General features: G+C 43.2%; 1 protein-coding gene across 2 annotated transcripts in view; it reads left to right on the top strand.

Moving 5' to 3' along the window:
• LOC108704702 (hemicentin-2) overlaps nucleotides 1–15309 on the top strand; it is a 79541-nt gene that overhangs the window by 52759 nt on the left and 11473 nt on the right. For both annotated transcript variants that reach the window (XM_041572462.1, XM_041572460.1), the window contains exons 35-75: nucleotides 68–222; nucleotides 358–454; nucleotides 619–714; nucleotides 1016–1192; nucleotides 1294–1445; nucleotides 1536–1659; nucleotides 1813–1988; nucleotides 2413–2509; nucleotides 2817–2936; nucleotides 3024–3179; nucleotides 3933–4214; nucleotides 4782–4949; nucleotides 5150–5263; nucleotides 5347–5430; nucleotides 5542–5733; nucleotides 6045–6218; nucleotides 6319–6432; nucleotides 6528–6670; nucleotides 6798–6948; nucleotides 7073–7288; nucleotides 7380–7493; nucleotides 7620–7807; nucleotides 7905–8001; nucleotides 8336–8497; nucleotides 8583–8696; nucleotides 8824–9023; nucleotides 9161–9242; nucleotides 9415–9546; nucleotides 9755–9895; nucleotides 10325–10478; nucleotides 11132–11256; nucleotides 11430–11613; nucleotides 11743–11840; nucleotides 12163–12441; nucleotides 12638–12828; nucleotides 13275–13356; nucleotides 13493–13629; nucleotides 13866–14007; nucleotides 14141–14285; nucleotides 14377–14504; nucleotides 14734–14904. In XM_041572462.1, the coding sequence (XP_041428396.1) occupies nucleotides 68–222; nucleotides 358–454; nucleotides 619–714; nucleotides 1016–1192; nucleotides 1294–1445; nucleotides 1536–1659; nucleotides 1813–1988; nucleotides 2413–2509; nucleotides 2817–2936; nucleotides 3024–3179; nucleotides 3933–4214; nucleotides 4782–4949; nucleotides 5150–5263; nucleotides 5347–5430; nucleotides 5542–5733; nucleotides 6045–6218; nucleotides 6319–6432; nucleotides 6528–6670; nucleotides 6798–6948; nucleotides 7073–7288; nucleotides 7380–7493; nucleotides 7620–7807; nucleotides 7905–8001; nucleotides 8336–8497; nucleotides 8583–8696; nucleotides 8824–9023; nucleotides 9161–9242; nucleotides 9415–9546; nucleotides 9755–9895; nucleotides 10325–10478; nucleotides 11132–11256; nucleotides 11430–11613; nucleotides 11743–11840; nucleotides 12163–12441; nucleotides 12638–12828; nucleotides 13275–13356; nucleotides 13493–13629; nucleotides 13866–14007; nucleotides 14141–14285; nucleotides 14377–14504; nucleotides 14734–14904 (6054 nt within the window). The remainder of the gene's footprint in view (nucleotides 1–67; nucleotides 223–357; nucleotides 455–618; nucleotides 715–1015; nucleotides 1193–1293; nucleotides 1446–1535; nucleotides 1660–1812; nucleotides 1989–2412; nucleotides 2510–2816; nucleotides 2937–3023; nucleotides 3180–3932; nucleotides 4215–4781; nucleotides 4950–5149; nucleotides 5264–5346; nucleotides 5431–5541; nucleotides 5734–6044; nucleotides 6219–6318; nucleotides 6433–6527; nucleotides 6671–6797; nucleotides 6949–7072; nucleotides 7289–7379; nucleotides 7494–7619; nucleotides 7808–7904; nucleotides 8002–8335; nucleotides 8498–8582; nucleotides 8697–8823; nucleotides 9024–9160; nucleotides 9243–9414; nucleotides 9547–9754; nucleotides 9896–10324; nucleotides 10479–11131; nucleotides 11257–11429; nucleotides 11614–11742; nucleotides 11841–12162; nucleotides 12442–12637; nucleotides 12829–13274; nucleotides 13357–13492; nucleotides 13630–13865; nucleotides 14008–14140; nucleotides 14286–14376; nucleotides 14505–14733; nucleotides 14905–15309) is intronic.

Raw genomic sequence — 15309 nt, 5'->3', positions numbered from 1 at the left:
ACATCAGCCTATGAGACAGCTACAAATGTGTTCAACACTAATGGCATTGAATCTGCTTCCATAACAGAACTCCCATCAGTCACTATCGCTGGTGGAACCACCATGGTCGTCAACTTTCTAAAGAGAGTAGTCCTGGAATGTGATGTGTCGGGCAACCCACCGCCCTCTGTGACGTGGTGGAAGGATGGATTCCTTCTTCCCATCCATGGGCCTAAACTGCAGGTCAATATTCCATTGAGATACACAAGATCCATGACTTAAGTGTTACAATATGGGGTACTTTGGGCATGGGGCTATGGTTTGTTTTGGTTCATCTTTGTTCCCTTTGGTATAACTCTGACATCTTCTTTTCTGTAGATCAACTCTGTATCTATTGACGATGAAGGAGTGTACACTTGTGTGGCTACTAATTTTGCAGGAGAAGGAAGGCAAGATGTGGTACTAACTGTGCTAGGTGAGTGTTTTTTTTGTAACCATTAAAAATGCAGAGTAAATCTGTCCAAATACCTGAAGATCTGCTCTTTTAGTAAGGTCACCAAATGATTGGGTCTATATCTGATTTGGCCTCTCACTTGCTTGGTCACCTTTTAAGCACCTGCAATTTTTGTTTCAATTTAGTGCCACCTAACATTGAACCATCGGATGTCAATCAGACTGTTGTTGAGAATCTCCCAGCATCCTTTGAGTGCTTGGCATCTGGAAGTCCATTGCCAAGTAGGTTTTGTGAAGGTTGAATGATTTGGGTTTTTGAATGTAATGTAACACGCTGAGCATTTATGAAGTCACAAGCAATAAAACTGGGGCACAAAAGTGTTTAGGGGCCACAATAGACAAATGAAGGGTGTATGGATCCAAAGAGCCTGATTGGGAGACTAGAGTATAAGAAGTTAAAGTTCATGATCTAATCTACAATATAATGGGCCCACATCTTATTATCTTTATCACAAATATGTTTTTAAGATATGAGTTTTATATTTTAATGTTGATCATTGATCCCAATGCTGTGTCTTTCCAGTTGTGTCCTGGTATCGAGGGGAGCAGCTATTGTCTGCCGTGCCTGGCATCACCCTGCTAAATGATGGCAAGACCCTGCAGATTGAGAATGCCCAAAGCTCAGACAGTGGAGAGTACCGCTGTGTGGCTTCAAATACAGCTGGCAGCAGTGAATTCCGATACAACCTGCTGGTTTATGGTGAGTGCAAAGGTCTAGATTTTATAGATGGCAGACCCAGGAGCTGCTGTAAGGCTTAGCAGTAGTGCAAAAGGTACCAACTTTTATTCCTCCCTCAACAGTTGCCCCAAGAATTGTCTCCGTGATGGACTTTGCCACCTTTTTGGTCAATGAGCAGGTGTGGCTGGAATGTAATGCAACGGGGGTGCCCGAGCCAACGGTTATGTGGCTGAAGGACCAAGTACCAGTTTCGACTGCAATAGCTGGCCTACAGGTCAGTGATTCCTCACAAATTTTCTGGTGGTTTCTCAATCCCGTGTTATTCTCTCAGCAACACGTGGGTTTGTCCTGTTCTCCATCTTAGATCTTAGAGCAAGGGCGAATCCTTTCCCTAGAAGCGGCCCATGTATCGGATTCTGGGATCTATACCTGCATTGCTGTTAACCCAGCTGGTGAGGACAGCCATCATATTGCCCTGCAAGTATATGGTAAGTGCCAGATGTCAGGACAAGCCAACTATTGTGCATTCCATATGTTATAAACAACATTTTTGTGTTTAAGCTTTGTTAAATCATGTAAGTAAACCTGCTCAGGTCTTGGTACAGTAGTGACCTGCCTCTGGTATCTTTCCTCTTTTGCAGTGCCCCCAAGTATCATGGGAGAAGAGCTGAACTCCTCCATCTCTGTTAACCAGCCTCTTCTTCTTGAGTGCCAGAGCATTGCCATCCCTCCCCCAGTTATCACTTGGTTGAAAGATGGACGCCCCCTTCTTCAGAGGCCTGGGGTGCGAGTTATAGACGATGGTCACTATCTGCAGGTGAGAGATGGAGGAAAATAAGAGGGTTGTTGGATGGAAGAAAAATATAATTAATATAAAAAGTCATAGAAATGATACATAGTATAACATTTACAGGGGTATTAAACTCAATTTAAATGGATAACCGGATATTGTTTTTGCCCTTCATAGAGCCCTTGGCTTGGTTGATGAGTTATTGGGCACCAACCATGGAACATATGGATCTGCCATAATAATGATTATTGATCAAGTTGAATTACCAAGTAACCACTGGAGCCATGCACGCCTATTCGGTCTCTTGCCTTTGTTTTAAGAACACAAGGGCAAAGGCAACTCTAGGATAGATTGGTTCTTGGTATGGATAGATTCATTACATGACTGCAGGGGGAACAGGTTGGACGATTATCGGATTTCTAGTTGTCAGCTTTGTGTTTTGTCTGCTCAGATTGACCAGGCTCAACTGAGAGATGCTGGAAGATACACGTGTGAAGCCTCCAATGATGCCGGACGTACAGAGAAACATTACAACGTCATCATTTGGGGTAATGACAAGGAAACTAGTAAACTGTTATATGTTCATACAAAGAAAAAAAGACATGCTCTTCCCTGACTGTAGGGTTATTTTATCTCCTCTTACCCTCACCTCAACAAAAAGGAGCTAAACTTCAACCACAGCTCTAAAACACGTTCAATAGTCTTGCCCAAAGGGAAGACAAGGTCCCTACTTCTAGTTTTTCCTTAATGAGCTCTTACACCATTGTGGAATGGTAAATGAATGGATTCCCCTCTTTGGATATCCTTTTAACCAGCATTATTTTTTAAAATGAATGTTTATCCATTTTTTTCCAGTGCCACCATCTTTCCCAGAACCTTCTGCTCCCCACCACTCAATAATTGAAGGGCAACCTGTGAGCTTCACTTGTGAATGCACTGGGGTTCCTGCACCAACCCTCACCTGGACCAAAGATGGTAAGACTGAAGTCTGTTAGCCCTCAGCTGAATGCTAGCATTGTATTGTGACTGGAGTGATAAGTATTTACATTTGCGCTGATTTAGGATTACCTCTTGAAATGGAGGATTCAGGCCTGGCAACTGCAGGTGGGCGAATCATACAAATTGGGAAGGTCCAGGTGTCGGATGAAGGATCTTATATGTGTGAATGCAGCAACGAGGCAGGAAGCAGCAAGAGAGAGTATTGGCTGGAGGTTTATGGTAAGATGTCTCTCCCATTTGTAGGTCTTACAATGCTGGAACTTGAACGTCACTTGGTATATTGGGATGCTCTTCGCACATGAAGCACAAGTTTGTCAATTCCATTAAGCTTAACCCTTCAAACCAGTATATCTGCCAGGGTAAAAATCCCATGGCCAACTTTCTTCTAGTCTCAAGGGATGCCCTCATTGTCTGGAAGAGAGAGACAGTTTATTGTATGTGCTCTATACAATACACAATGTTACAGGCATTACAGTTTATTATCACCATGCAATGAAAATGTTGTCATAGCCTCCATGCAGGCTAAGAAAACAAACATGGTTCCTATTCCTCGATTTCACTTACTTGCTTTGTGTTTGGTTAGAACTACTGTTATCCAAGCAGGTCTACCTCCAAGAATATGTTCTAAGGTACCTCTTTGGAAGCTTGAAGTTTCCATCTTGGTTACCCTGCAACAAAAGTTCTAATTGCTCCACAGATGCAGTCTCTCATACTTAAGCTGTGGTCTCCCCCCCCCCCTTCTCTTTGCCTCTCCCATTGGTTGTTTTTTTTGTCAGACCCCTTTCTGGTTGTTTAATCTGCTAATATATTTACTCTACGTGCCATGATCCTTGTTTATCCTGTGTCTGCCTTGTTCTTCCTCTGATCACTGCTATTTAATTTCTCTTCAGCTTCCTCCATCTATCTTTCTTCTTTGGTACATTTTTGCTCAATTCTCTAAATGTGATCACTGTTACCTTTCCTTCCTTTCAGCTCAGCCCATGATAACTGGAAGCAGCAACACTCCCACACAAGTGACCGTCAACAAAGGCAGCCTGGTCACCTTGGAGTGTGTTGTCAGCGGGAAACCATCACCCTCTGTGACATGGTTAAAAGATGGTTTCCCACTGGGAAATGGTCCAGACCTCATCTTTCAGAACAAGGGTCAGCAGCTGACCATCCCTATGGCGCAGCCTTCCCACTCTGGACGCTATGTATGTGTGGCTGTGAATGCAGCAGGACAGACAGACATAAAGTATGAGGTCTTCGTGCACGGTGAGAATCTGTTGAGTGTTAGAACTCTTTGTTGGAGCAGCCAAGACTGCTGCTTGTATCCAACACCAGCATACAATGATATTGGATAGAGAACTCCTATTCTTTTTGACCAAATGTATGTAGCTACCTGCCTGTCCAACATCTCATTTCAATATGGAGTTTCTCCTTGTTTTGCTGCTAAATCCACCTGTGCCCTCTCATGGTCGTTGGTGGGATCTACTTTCACTCATACATTAGAGGACGAACACTGATGTTGGGCTCAGATCATTGACTGGTCCAACAACTAATAACACCGACCACCCTAACATGCTGATAACAAAAGGACGGGGGTCTGCCAGGATCTATTCTTGTACTCCAGTAGGGCAATCATTGGTGGCGGCACCTTGAGCTCTGTTCCTCTATTGGGTCCAAGGGTCCCTTTTCTGACCCTGGTTGAGCTGTTACTTGACCAGGTGTCCAGGAGTATGATAAACAGCCAATGTACTCATTTCACCTCCTTCTGTTTTAATGTGTTGTATAATTCTGACGTTCTCTCAAAATGTCCTTGTGTGGTTTCATCTTCCACAGTTCCACCAGAACTCCCCAATACACAGACAGCCCTGCTTAATGTATCTACCTCCCTGCATGGAACTTTCACTATAACCTGTGAAGCAACTGGGATCCCACCCCCAGTCATTACCTGGTTCAGAAACAATGAAGCCCTGTCACCAAGGGAGAATGTACACCTTCAGTCAGGTAACTGGGTGCTTTCCAACCACAGCAACTAAAAGGGTGGTAGTCGTTGCACAGCACAGATTCTATTTGCAGTTTGGGTCTACAAGCAAACCCTGAAAAACAAATTAAGACAATGCAGTGTTCTTTGGTCACTGAGACCCAATAACACTCCTAAGACTTAATAAAACTTGACTATCAACTGTTCAACTTTTTTTTGTCAGGTGGTCGGGTTCTTAAGATAACACATGCCCAAATCCAAGATGGAGGACATTACTCCTGTGTGGTGACCAATACTGCAGGACAAGCCAAGAAAGATTTCTTTGTGGATATCCTTGGTACGAGGCACCTGTACTTTGTATCTCAAATTCAGGTACACCCAAAAATCTGAACACTAACTCTGACATATTGTATTATTTAGTCCCTCCCAGTATAGACGGTGAGGACAACAATGACCTGAGGGTGCCCGAGGGACAATCTGTTACACTTAGTTGCAAAGTTTCAGGTGAGTGTGAAGTTAAGAAGAACATTTTGTAGATAACTTTTATTATTGACTAAGCCACAGTAGCTGAAATATTCAAACAGATTAACAAATATATATTTTTTTTGGTCCCAGGTCACCCAAAGCCTTTGATCACTTGGTTGAGAGATGCCCAGCCCGTGCAGAGCAGAGACGAGGTTCTCATTTCTCCCGATGGCTCAGAACTTCACATACTGTCAGCCAATGTCTTCAACGTTGGCCATTACACATGCGTGGCTACTAACTCCATTGCAGAAAGAAGCAGAAACTATGTAGTAACTGTTCTAGGTAAGTCACCCTGTGCTAGGTCCACAAAAAAAACATCATTAATAAACCACAACAAACACCTTACTACAACAGGTTTGTCACATGCAATTCCCAGAATCCATCTCTTTGAATTTCACTGAAGAAATATGTTTTCCTAAATATTACTTTGTCTGGAAGTGAAACGTATATATAAATTGTCTGAGGCTGAGGCTGCCAGATGTTCTGTGCTTTCACCTCGCTGAAGCCCAACATCCTACAATTGTGTGTTACTGAAGCATACACAAAATTGTACACGCACTAATTAAAGTATTTATTCCTGGCCCCTTGTACAGTGAGTCCCACCATCTCTGGACCCCTCGATGATGAAGCCAACGAAGATGTCATTGTCATTGTCAACAACCCGTTTTCCCTAATTTGTGAAGCTCTTGGTTTCCCTATTCCAAGTGTGACATGGCTGAAGAATGGAGAACCATTCAAAGATTCTGATAACCTTCGCCTCCTTCCAGGTAAGTGTCTTGACCTCTTTAGTAACCAGAATTGCTTTGCAATCACTGCCAGTAATTGATGATCTATACCTGTATCCTAACTTGTCCTGGTTTGGATTAGGTGGTCATGGTTTACAGATCTTAAATGCTCAGGAAGAAGACTCTGGCCAATACACTTGTGTGGTTACCAATGAGGTTGGTGAAGCCATCAGAAATTATGAAGTCAAAGTCTTCAGTGAGTGGTCTTGCTGATACATATTGGTATTTTAGTTTATTATTGCCTAAAATTGCTAATGTTTATTCTCACGTCATTTGTTGTCAATTTCTCAGTTCCTCCAGTGATTAAACGGGATGATCTTAATCAAGATGTTGGCGTCAAGGAAGTAAAGACTAAGGTTAACAGCAGCCTGACATTGCAGTGCGAATCCCAGGCGGTGCCAAAACCAACTTTACATTGGTACAAAGATGGACAGGTCAGAACTCCCTAGACATTTAGAATGTGCATTCATTTCTGTAGGGCTGGGCAGATGAAGAAGAAGCCACAGCATGTTATTTCTTTCTTTTGGTCAATATACTCTTTCCATTCATCCTTTCTTGTAGCTTCTGGAGAGTTCAGGTGGTGTCCAAATTTTAAGCGATGGACAAGAGCTACAGATACAGCCAATCCGCCTGTCCGACTCAGGACGTTACACCTGCGTTGCCACCAACGTTGCTGGTGAAGACGAAAAAGAATTTTATGTAAATGTCCAGGGTCAGTACCAATTAAAAGCACCAAATAAATTAAAATTCACAAATTTGGCCCACTTCTCAAATAATTGGTTAGCAGTATGGGACAAGAATTAATTCCTGCCCTTTTCTTTTTTTTCTTCTCTAAGTTCCCCCCATATTCCACAGGCCAGGAAGCCCTAGTGCTGCCTTTGAGTTGGTCTTTCGAGACGATGATGAAGAAGAGTTGACTGAGCACAGGGAAGTGGTGGCAACCAACCCTATTTCCTTGTACTGTGATACCAATGCCATTCCTCCTCCCATTCTGACCTGGTACAAAGATGGCCAACTTCTCTCTTCTTCAGATGGGGTGATGATTCTCCTTGGTAAGGCTCTTCAATTTCATAATGATGAAAAACATATATAAGGATCGTAGTGCCTACATAACAAGTATATCTTTCCTCTCTCTCTCTACAGAGGGTCGTATCTTACAGATCCCCCTGGCTCACGCAAAGCATGCTGGGAAATACACCTGCGAGGCAACTAACGAAGCTGGAGAAGACAGACTTCACTATGAGCTTTTGGTACTAAGTAAGTGCTCTTGCCAGATGAATAGATGGAAAAGTGTGAATTGTATGGTCATGTTCTTTGGCTCTCAGAATGGTGTAGTATAGTTTTACTAACTGGTAACACTTAATTCTCTCCATCTTTTCACAGCTCCACCAGTCATGAAAGGGGAGGTGGAAGAACTGATCCAAGAAGTGTCTGTCATTTATAACCAGACAGCAGAACTAAATTGTGATGCAACAGGTATCCCCTCTCCGAGTATCACCTGGTTGAGGAATGGTTTGACTCTGAGTACTGCTGAAAGATACCAGCTGTTGAATGATGGCAAGATACTGCAGGTAAGTCAGGCAGCTTCTTGGCAAGTTGGTAAATACAAATATATCTGTAATGAGGTATCTTCCAAGGTTTTTGGTTGATTCTTTGTTGGAATTTTAGATCCACAGCGTGGAGGTGAATGATATAGACAGCTATGTCTGTGTGGCAGAGAATCCCGCTGGATTTGCTGAGAGACTCTTCACCCTGATGGTTCATGGTAAGAAAAATATCAGGATAGCAGCTTTTGGCCAGAGATAATATATGCGTGTATCCAATCATGTGACACTTCTTCAGAGTTGTTGATCTTGCAAAGCCTATGATCTTTGGAGGTCATGAGATCCATAGAGACTTGAACCCTTCACTTCCGAGAACATACTGTGATATTCGATTTTGATAAAAGCAATAGGTTTACATTTGGTTGCACCCAGAGTTCTTCATCATTTAAGTGTATTATAGGAGCTTAACATTCACTTGCAATTCTCCTCTTATACACCATCTACAAAATAAGCAGTTAATAATATACACTTCCTACACTTCTTTTTCTGATTCAGTTACACCAATCATCTCTGGTCCAAACCCAGAGAACATCAGTGCTGTCCTACAGAACTCAGTCTCTCTCTTGTGCGACGTCCAATCCCATCCCACCCCAGAGATCATGTGGTACAAAGATGGGCAGCTCCTAACACCAACTAAGGGACTACTTATCATGCCAGGTATGGTGCAGCACTTCACTAGTTAGACTTTTTTTGTGGGGGGGAGGGGAAGTCTGGCTTGCTCTAATATTGAGATGTGTTCTAGGTGGACAGGTTCTACAGATTGCCCGAGTACAGCTGTCCAACCAGGGAATCTATATGTGCAAGGTCCATAATCCTGCTGGGTCTGCAGAGAAACTCCTGCATCTCACTGTCTATGGTAAGGACAATAACGAGGACCACTAAACAAAAAATGTCCAATAGATGTTACTTGAACTTCTCTACCTCTCAAGGATAGTTAATGCTGATTTTGGTAGTGATAATAACAAAAGAATATTCTTGTTTAGTTCCACCTAGCATCAAAGAACCTCCCATGGGCAAGCAGGAGGCTGTTGTAAGGCTTGGGGACAATCTCGCTCTGCAATGTGAATCTGATGCAGTGCCACGACCCACCATCACATGGTATAAAAATGGTCAGCAGCTTCTTGGAAAAGAGGACATTCAAATACACGATCATGGGCAGCGCTTAGAAATTCTCGATATTAAGGTGCAGATCTGTTTTCTTTACCCTTTAGAAAGTGTTTGTGGGGTTTTCAGCGCTATAATAAATATTTACAAAATATAAGTTGGGATGAATGTATTTTCATTGACTTACCTAAATGACTGACCGTGGATTCCCTACAGGCATCGGATAAAGGACAGTACACCTGCAAAGTGACCAATATGGCAGGAGAAGTGGAATTAACCTACACAGTGATTATAAATGGTCAGTATTCTTCTTATTGCCTTTCATTATGTAGAACTTTAGCCCTGTGTTCTGCTTAAATTTCCACTGGACCTAAATGAAGTCCCAGCAAGTTGTCCACGTTTGTGAAATTGCTCTGCCTCTGTTCCGTCTAATGATATCTCTCCATCTTTATCCTTATGCTTATCCTTAGTTCCTGCAACCATCATACGTCCACAAAACGAGACACTCCAGCTTATCATTGGCAATTCCATTGTCCTCTCCTGTGAGGCTGAAGGTTCTCCTCCTCCTATGGTAACATGGCTGAAAGATGGAGAACCTCTTGGTAAGTAGTTTATGTTTAATGGATCTATTAATACCTATGGACAGGTCGGGAAAACAATTCTTCTATCCTGGACAATAACTGCAAGTCAAGTGTTAATTTCCTAGTGGAGATGTTCTTTCTAGTCAACTGAGACCATGAATTTAATTGGAATTAAATGGTGCTGCTTATGGTTCAATGTCAATGCTCAATGTCTATTCTTAATTTGTAGAGGCCAATGTACGAGGAGTGACCATACGAGGCAGCCGTCTACAGATTAGCCGCGTGCAACAATCCCACACCGGACATTATCGATGCATCGCCCAGAACTCCATCTCGGAGGCTCATAAGGATTTTGTTTTGTTGGTTCAAGGTAAAAGACTTTTAGAGAGGGCTGTACATTGGTGTGTAATGTATGCAATCATATAATATATATATATTTTGTGCACAAAACTGTCCTTCCCTGGATATATGTATAACTGGAAATATATAGAGAGAATATTCTGTACACACTATACTGCCTATTTAACGGGAGATAATATAAGAGAACCCCTATTTATTATCTTGTATTTGCAATTTCCTTTTCTATTTCAGTAAAGACCATTTTCATTTTCTGGCCGAGACACTCATTTTCACAGGACCGTGATTTCTATTATAATGCAATTACTTGGGTTCGGCTCTATCAATCTTCATTATATTTTTTTTTTCCTGATGAGCAACTCTATTGCTTCCCAGACATTATGCTCAGTCGCTTATATTCTCGTTTTTGTTTCTTTGCATTAACTCCTTTGTTTCCATGCAGTGGCTCCTAGAATTTTTGGCTCAGAGATGCCCAGCGAGCATAGTGTTCCAGAGGAGCAAGAGGTGAAACTGGAATGCAGAACCGAGGGATCCCCACCACCCCAAATCATGTGGTTTAAAGATGGAAGCCCTTTGGATGTGACTTTGGTTCATAGGTAAGCTGGTCACTGAGAATGTATTTTAATGATGGTGACCACCTACACTTTAGGTTTTGACCATGTGGCTGCATAAGTAGCTTAGCTCAGTTCTGGAGCTGGTTCTGGAGCTACGTTACTTGCTCTTGCCCATAAGATCATGGCACTCAGCTGCTTGCGGAGGGGTGGGGGGTATAGACATTGCTCATATTACTTTAATATTCAGCTATATTCATAGGCAAGTGATGACCACTTGCACTAGAATTCCCTAGGCCAGAGGTCCCCAATTTAACCATGATGGTAAATGGTAAAAAGAGTTGGGGAGCAACAAAAACATGAAAAAAGTTCCCGTGGGTGCCAAATAAGGGCTGTGATTGGCGATTTGGTAGCCCCTATGTGGAAAGGTAGTCTAAAGGAGGCATATCTGGATTTATGCAAACAAAACTTGCCTCCAGTCAAGAATTCAAAAATAAACACCTGTTTTGAGGCCACTGGGAGCAACATCCAAGGAGTTTGGAGAGGAACATGTTGCTCTTGAGCCACTGGTTGGATATCACTGCCCTAGGGAATGCTATAGTAAGATTAGAATGCAAACATTTAATAAGGTTGAGGCCTGCTATAATTGTAGGCTGCTTGTACTGTTCTGTAGCTGACTGGTCTCTGTCTTGTTTCAGAGTCTTTCAGGATGGAACTTTCTTGGTCCTAAGGTCGGTCCAGGCTTCCGACTCCGGAAGATACACATGTGTTGCACGTAACAATGCAGGAGAGGACACCAAGGTTTATGTGTTAAACATATTGGGTAAGTGCAAAGCAAGAGCATATCTTGCACCTAACATTCTATTGATAACACTACTGTAAAATATAGAGGGATGCCCACTTATAATGGGCATAGCAAACAGTGGCATGCCTACCCATCCAAGACTGATTTCATAAGGACGGTCCAGTATTGAATGTATTTTTTCCTTTTTATAGTTCCTCCAACATTTGAATCGGGGTCCAACGTGTCTGATGTCCTCAGCAGTGTTCCTGGTGGCCAGGTGACCCTGGAATGTCATGCCAGTGGCTCGCTGCCCTTGCAGCTCAGTTGGTTTAAAGACGGCCATCCCCTATCTACCACACGCTTTATCAGGATTGCCTCTGGAGGGCGTATTCTCCGGTAATCAAAACCCTTGATATCTTAAATTGTTCTGCAGATGTCTCTAGTTAATTGTCTAGAATACAAATGAATATTTAAAGAGAAGAGTAGCTCTTTATTATTTCTTGATTCTCATTTTTTCCATGCCAGTATTTCCCAGGTGCAAGTCTCTGATGCCGGAACATACAGGTGTGTGGCCTCAAGCCCTGCTGGGGCTGCCGAGAAGAGCTTTATTCTACATATAGAAAGTAAGTCAAGTGTTTTTTTGCTGGAAAGATGAGAAGGAAGGGAACGAGGGGGTATTTGCAATCACACTACCAATGGTGTTGCAAATACAAAGACCTGAAAGGTCCAAAAGTGATTGTATCTTCTCCATGAATGCCCCTTTGGTAGCACAACACCATTATATCTGTCTTACTGTCCATCATTGTCCGTTCCATAATGCAGAGATAGGTTCCCAATAATAATAATAAATACAAGCAAGATAGTTACCCTTAAATATGATAAAACCAAATCATGAACTGAGTACAGCATTAATGGAACTCTTGCATGCTTCCCATTGCCCTCCAGGTCTGCCTATATTAGAAAGGTCTGAGAGCACTGAGGAGGTGACTGCCATTAAAGGAGCATCCGTGACCTTCACCTGTGAAGCCCATGGGACACCATTGCCCTCGTTATCTTGGGAGAAAGATGGACAGCCTCTGAACCTTCAGAGCAACCTATTGCCCAATGGGTTAGGAACTCGGCTTCATCTAGAGTCTGTCCATGCTCTGGACTCCGGTATCTACTCCTGCATTGCTGTGAATGCTGCAGGGAAAGTGAGCAAACACTTCCATCTAACGGTTCTAGGTATGTTCTGGTCACAGCCTATTTTTGGGAAACTATTAATAATAGCTCTGGTGTAGACTGCAGAAACATAACTAGAGTAGATACTTGCTCTGTCTGTATCATGAACCTCACATGGCAGTACCATTATTTTACTTGTCAAACATGCTGTTTAAAGCCATAACTGGCCAGTATAATGCCCCCATGTTTTGTACTCTAGAACCTCCAAGGATTGAGGGCCCAGCTTTACCCACAGAAGTCTCCATCATTGCTGATTCACCCCTGGAACTGGCGTGCACGGCCACAGGTGTTCCCACACCTGAGATCAGCTGGGAGAAGGATGGACGACCCTTATCTCAACCGGACCTCCTGCCGAGAAACGGGACAGTGCTGAGAATCGAGAGAGTGAAGGTACGCCCTTTGGCATCTGAATGGCTTCCTCTGTCTGCCAGAAGAGGCTCCAGATGGCAGAGAAATAACTTGTCTTTGGCATAGGAGATGTCTTTCCTGTTCTTCCAACCCATCAATCAAAATTAACTGAGAGAGGGAAAACAAATGATCCTGGGATACAGCCAGCCGAGAGGATTAGGTAGCAGTCAAGCAGAGAATCTGGCACTGCATTAATGGGATCTGCCAACACAGAAGAACAGGCTCTTTGTGGGAAATTCATTTAAAGGCTTAGGGAAAAAAAGATGTATCTGATCATGTCAAAAGCTTAATAGAGACCTTTGCTTAGCACGTTATAGGTTCCTAGTGGTAGTTATTTGGCAGCTCTGTGTGTTATGCTGTGCGGCAGTTTAGTAGGATCTGTGAATGTGATGATATTGGACAATAAATACCATTCTTTTTCCCCACAGGCCGAGGATGCCGGCATTTATGTGTGTGTGGCAACCAGCACGGCAGGAAGGGATTCAAGGGCTACCTGGGTTCGGATGAAAGGTAATAATTGTGGGTAGAAGAGCAAGTCTTTAGTTTGACCACCAACCAGATGTGTGATCAAGGCTCCCCTACTTTTTTAGGGGCAAATTGAATTGAATGCTCTGTAATACTGGTGTTTTATTATTTGTATTCCCAGTTCCTCCAAGTGTGGTTGGATCTGCAGACCCCCGAACCCTTGCTGTGTCTGTTGGAGGTCAACTGGTGCTGGAATGTAAAGTGGAAGCAGATCCGCCTCCGACAATTCATTGGTACAGGGGAGATGTTCCGCTCCAGGTAACGGTCACATGAGACATTCCTCCTGTATATGTGTTTGGCCTTTACTGATTCAGCTAACAATGTTACAAATGGACTGTACCAAGTAGTTTATAGAAGGTGTTGCCATGAGGAAACTCGTGCAGCCTTGCCACTTTCAGAACGTTGATGTCATGGAGGCATCCATATGTAAGAAGTATGTTTATTTTTGTGTATAAGGACTATGGAACTCACCAACTCTCTTTCTTGATTGGCAGACGGATGGCAGAGTGCAGGTGTTATCCAAGGGTAGATATGTCCAAATTCATAGCTTGCGCCCGTCGGACAGTGGTGAATACACCTGCATAGCAAGTAACCCAGCTGGAAGGACCAGCCTGCTCTTCACTGTGGAGATACAACGTGAGTGCCTTCTCCTCCAACTCTTTGTTGAACTGCCAATAATACACAACTATATAAAACATACCCAGGCATCATATAGATCCACTCAGTTCTGGGCAGTTGTCATGTCTCACCTCTGGATACTGTTTTTCAGTTGCCCCCATGATACAGCCAGGTCCTTCTGTGGTCAGTGTTTCTGTTAACCAAACAGCAGTGCTGCCGTGCCGGATGGAGGGCATTCCCCTTCCAACTGCATCATGGAGAAAAGATGGCAGTCCACTGTCTATAGAGATTTCCAGGTAAGGGCTGGGGTTTTATTTGACAACTCCCCTTTTTAGTACTCATGTCTTTGAATTGGGTACCCATTAATTCTCTCTTCCTCCATGGTAGACTGGAGTTCCTTGCCGATGGTTCCCTCAGGATTCCTCACACTCTCCTGCAGGATTCTGGGTATTACCTCTGCACGGTCACCAACTCTGCAGGAATGGCTCGTCGGGGAGTGGAGCTCCGAGTATTTGGTATGTTTGTTGCTTCCAGTTGACACAAGACTTATTAGAATAAGGTGTAGGCCAGATCCGTCCGGATAAAATACTCACTAAAGCAGAGACAACTCAGCACTTGGCTAAACTTTTTGTATGTTGATTTCCCTTTAACAATGACCAAATATCACAGAAACAGATTCTGAAAAAGATTATGGCCAATGCCAGGGGATTTTTATACTCCTTTTTGATTTTTTCTGCCCCACAGTTCACGGAGGATTCTCTCAGTGGCAGGAGTGGGGTCCCTGCACCAGGACATGTGGACAAGGCATTCAAGAAAGGGTCCGGCTCTGTAACAACCCTCCTCCGGCCAATGGAGGGCGTCCCTGCATTGGGCCTGATTTGGAAGTGAGAGCCTGCAAATTATCACTCTGTCCAGGTAATGTCTACCTCATACTTTCTGTATTAGACTTTAGAGTAGCTATGGGTGAGCAGATATACTCTTAAATATATACATAAGCATAAGGACATCCACTTGTTGTGAAAAACTCACCAAAGTAGAATAGAAGCCCAGGTGCTCCTGCCCCAGGCCCTCAGCTCAGGGGACAATCTGTGCAAGAAAAATGAAAAGGTTTAGGGCACACTAGGAAGCCACATGTAGATCAGACCAAAATGTGTTGGTTAAAAAGTAGAAAAATCTTTATTTAAACAATCATCTCAAGCCTTACGCGTTTCGTGTAATCAAAGGCAGATTGGATGGAAACTGCACAATCACTTTATAACCACTAGGGTTAATTATGAATGGCTGCCGACCATTACTGGTATAACTAGGCCCAGAGAGGGT

This window comes from Xenopus laevis, chromosome 8L (genome assembly GCF_017654675.1).
Source record: "Xenopus laevis strain J_2021 chromosome 8L, Xenopus_laevis_v10.1, whole genome shotgun sequence".
Taxonomy (NCBI): Eukaryota; Metazoa; Chordata; class Amphibia; order Anura; family Pipidae; genus Xenopus; species Xenopus laevis.
The sequence above is the reverse complement of the archived record's forward strand: the minus strand, read 5'-3'. Positions and strand labels throughout refer to the sequence as shown.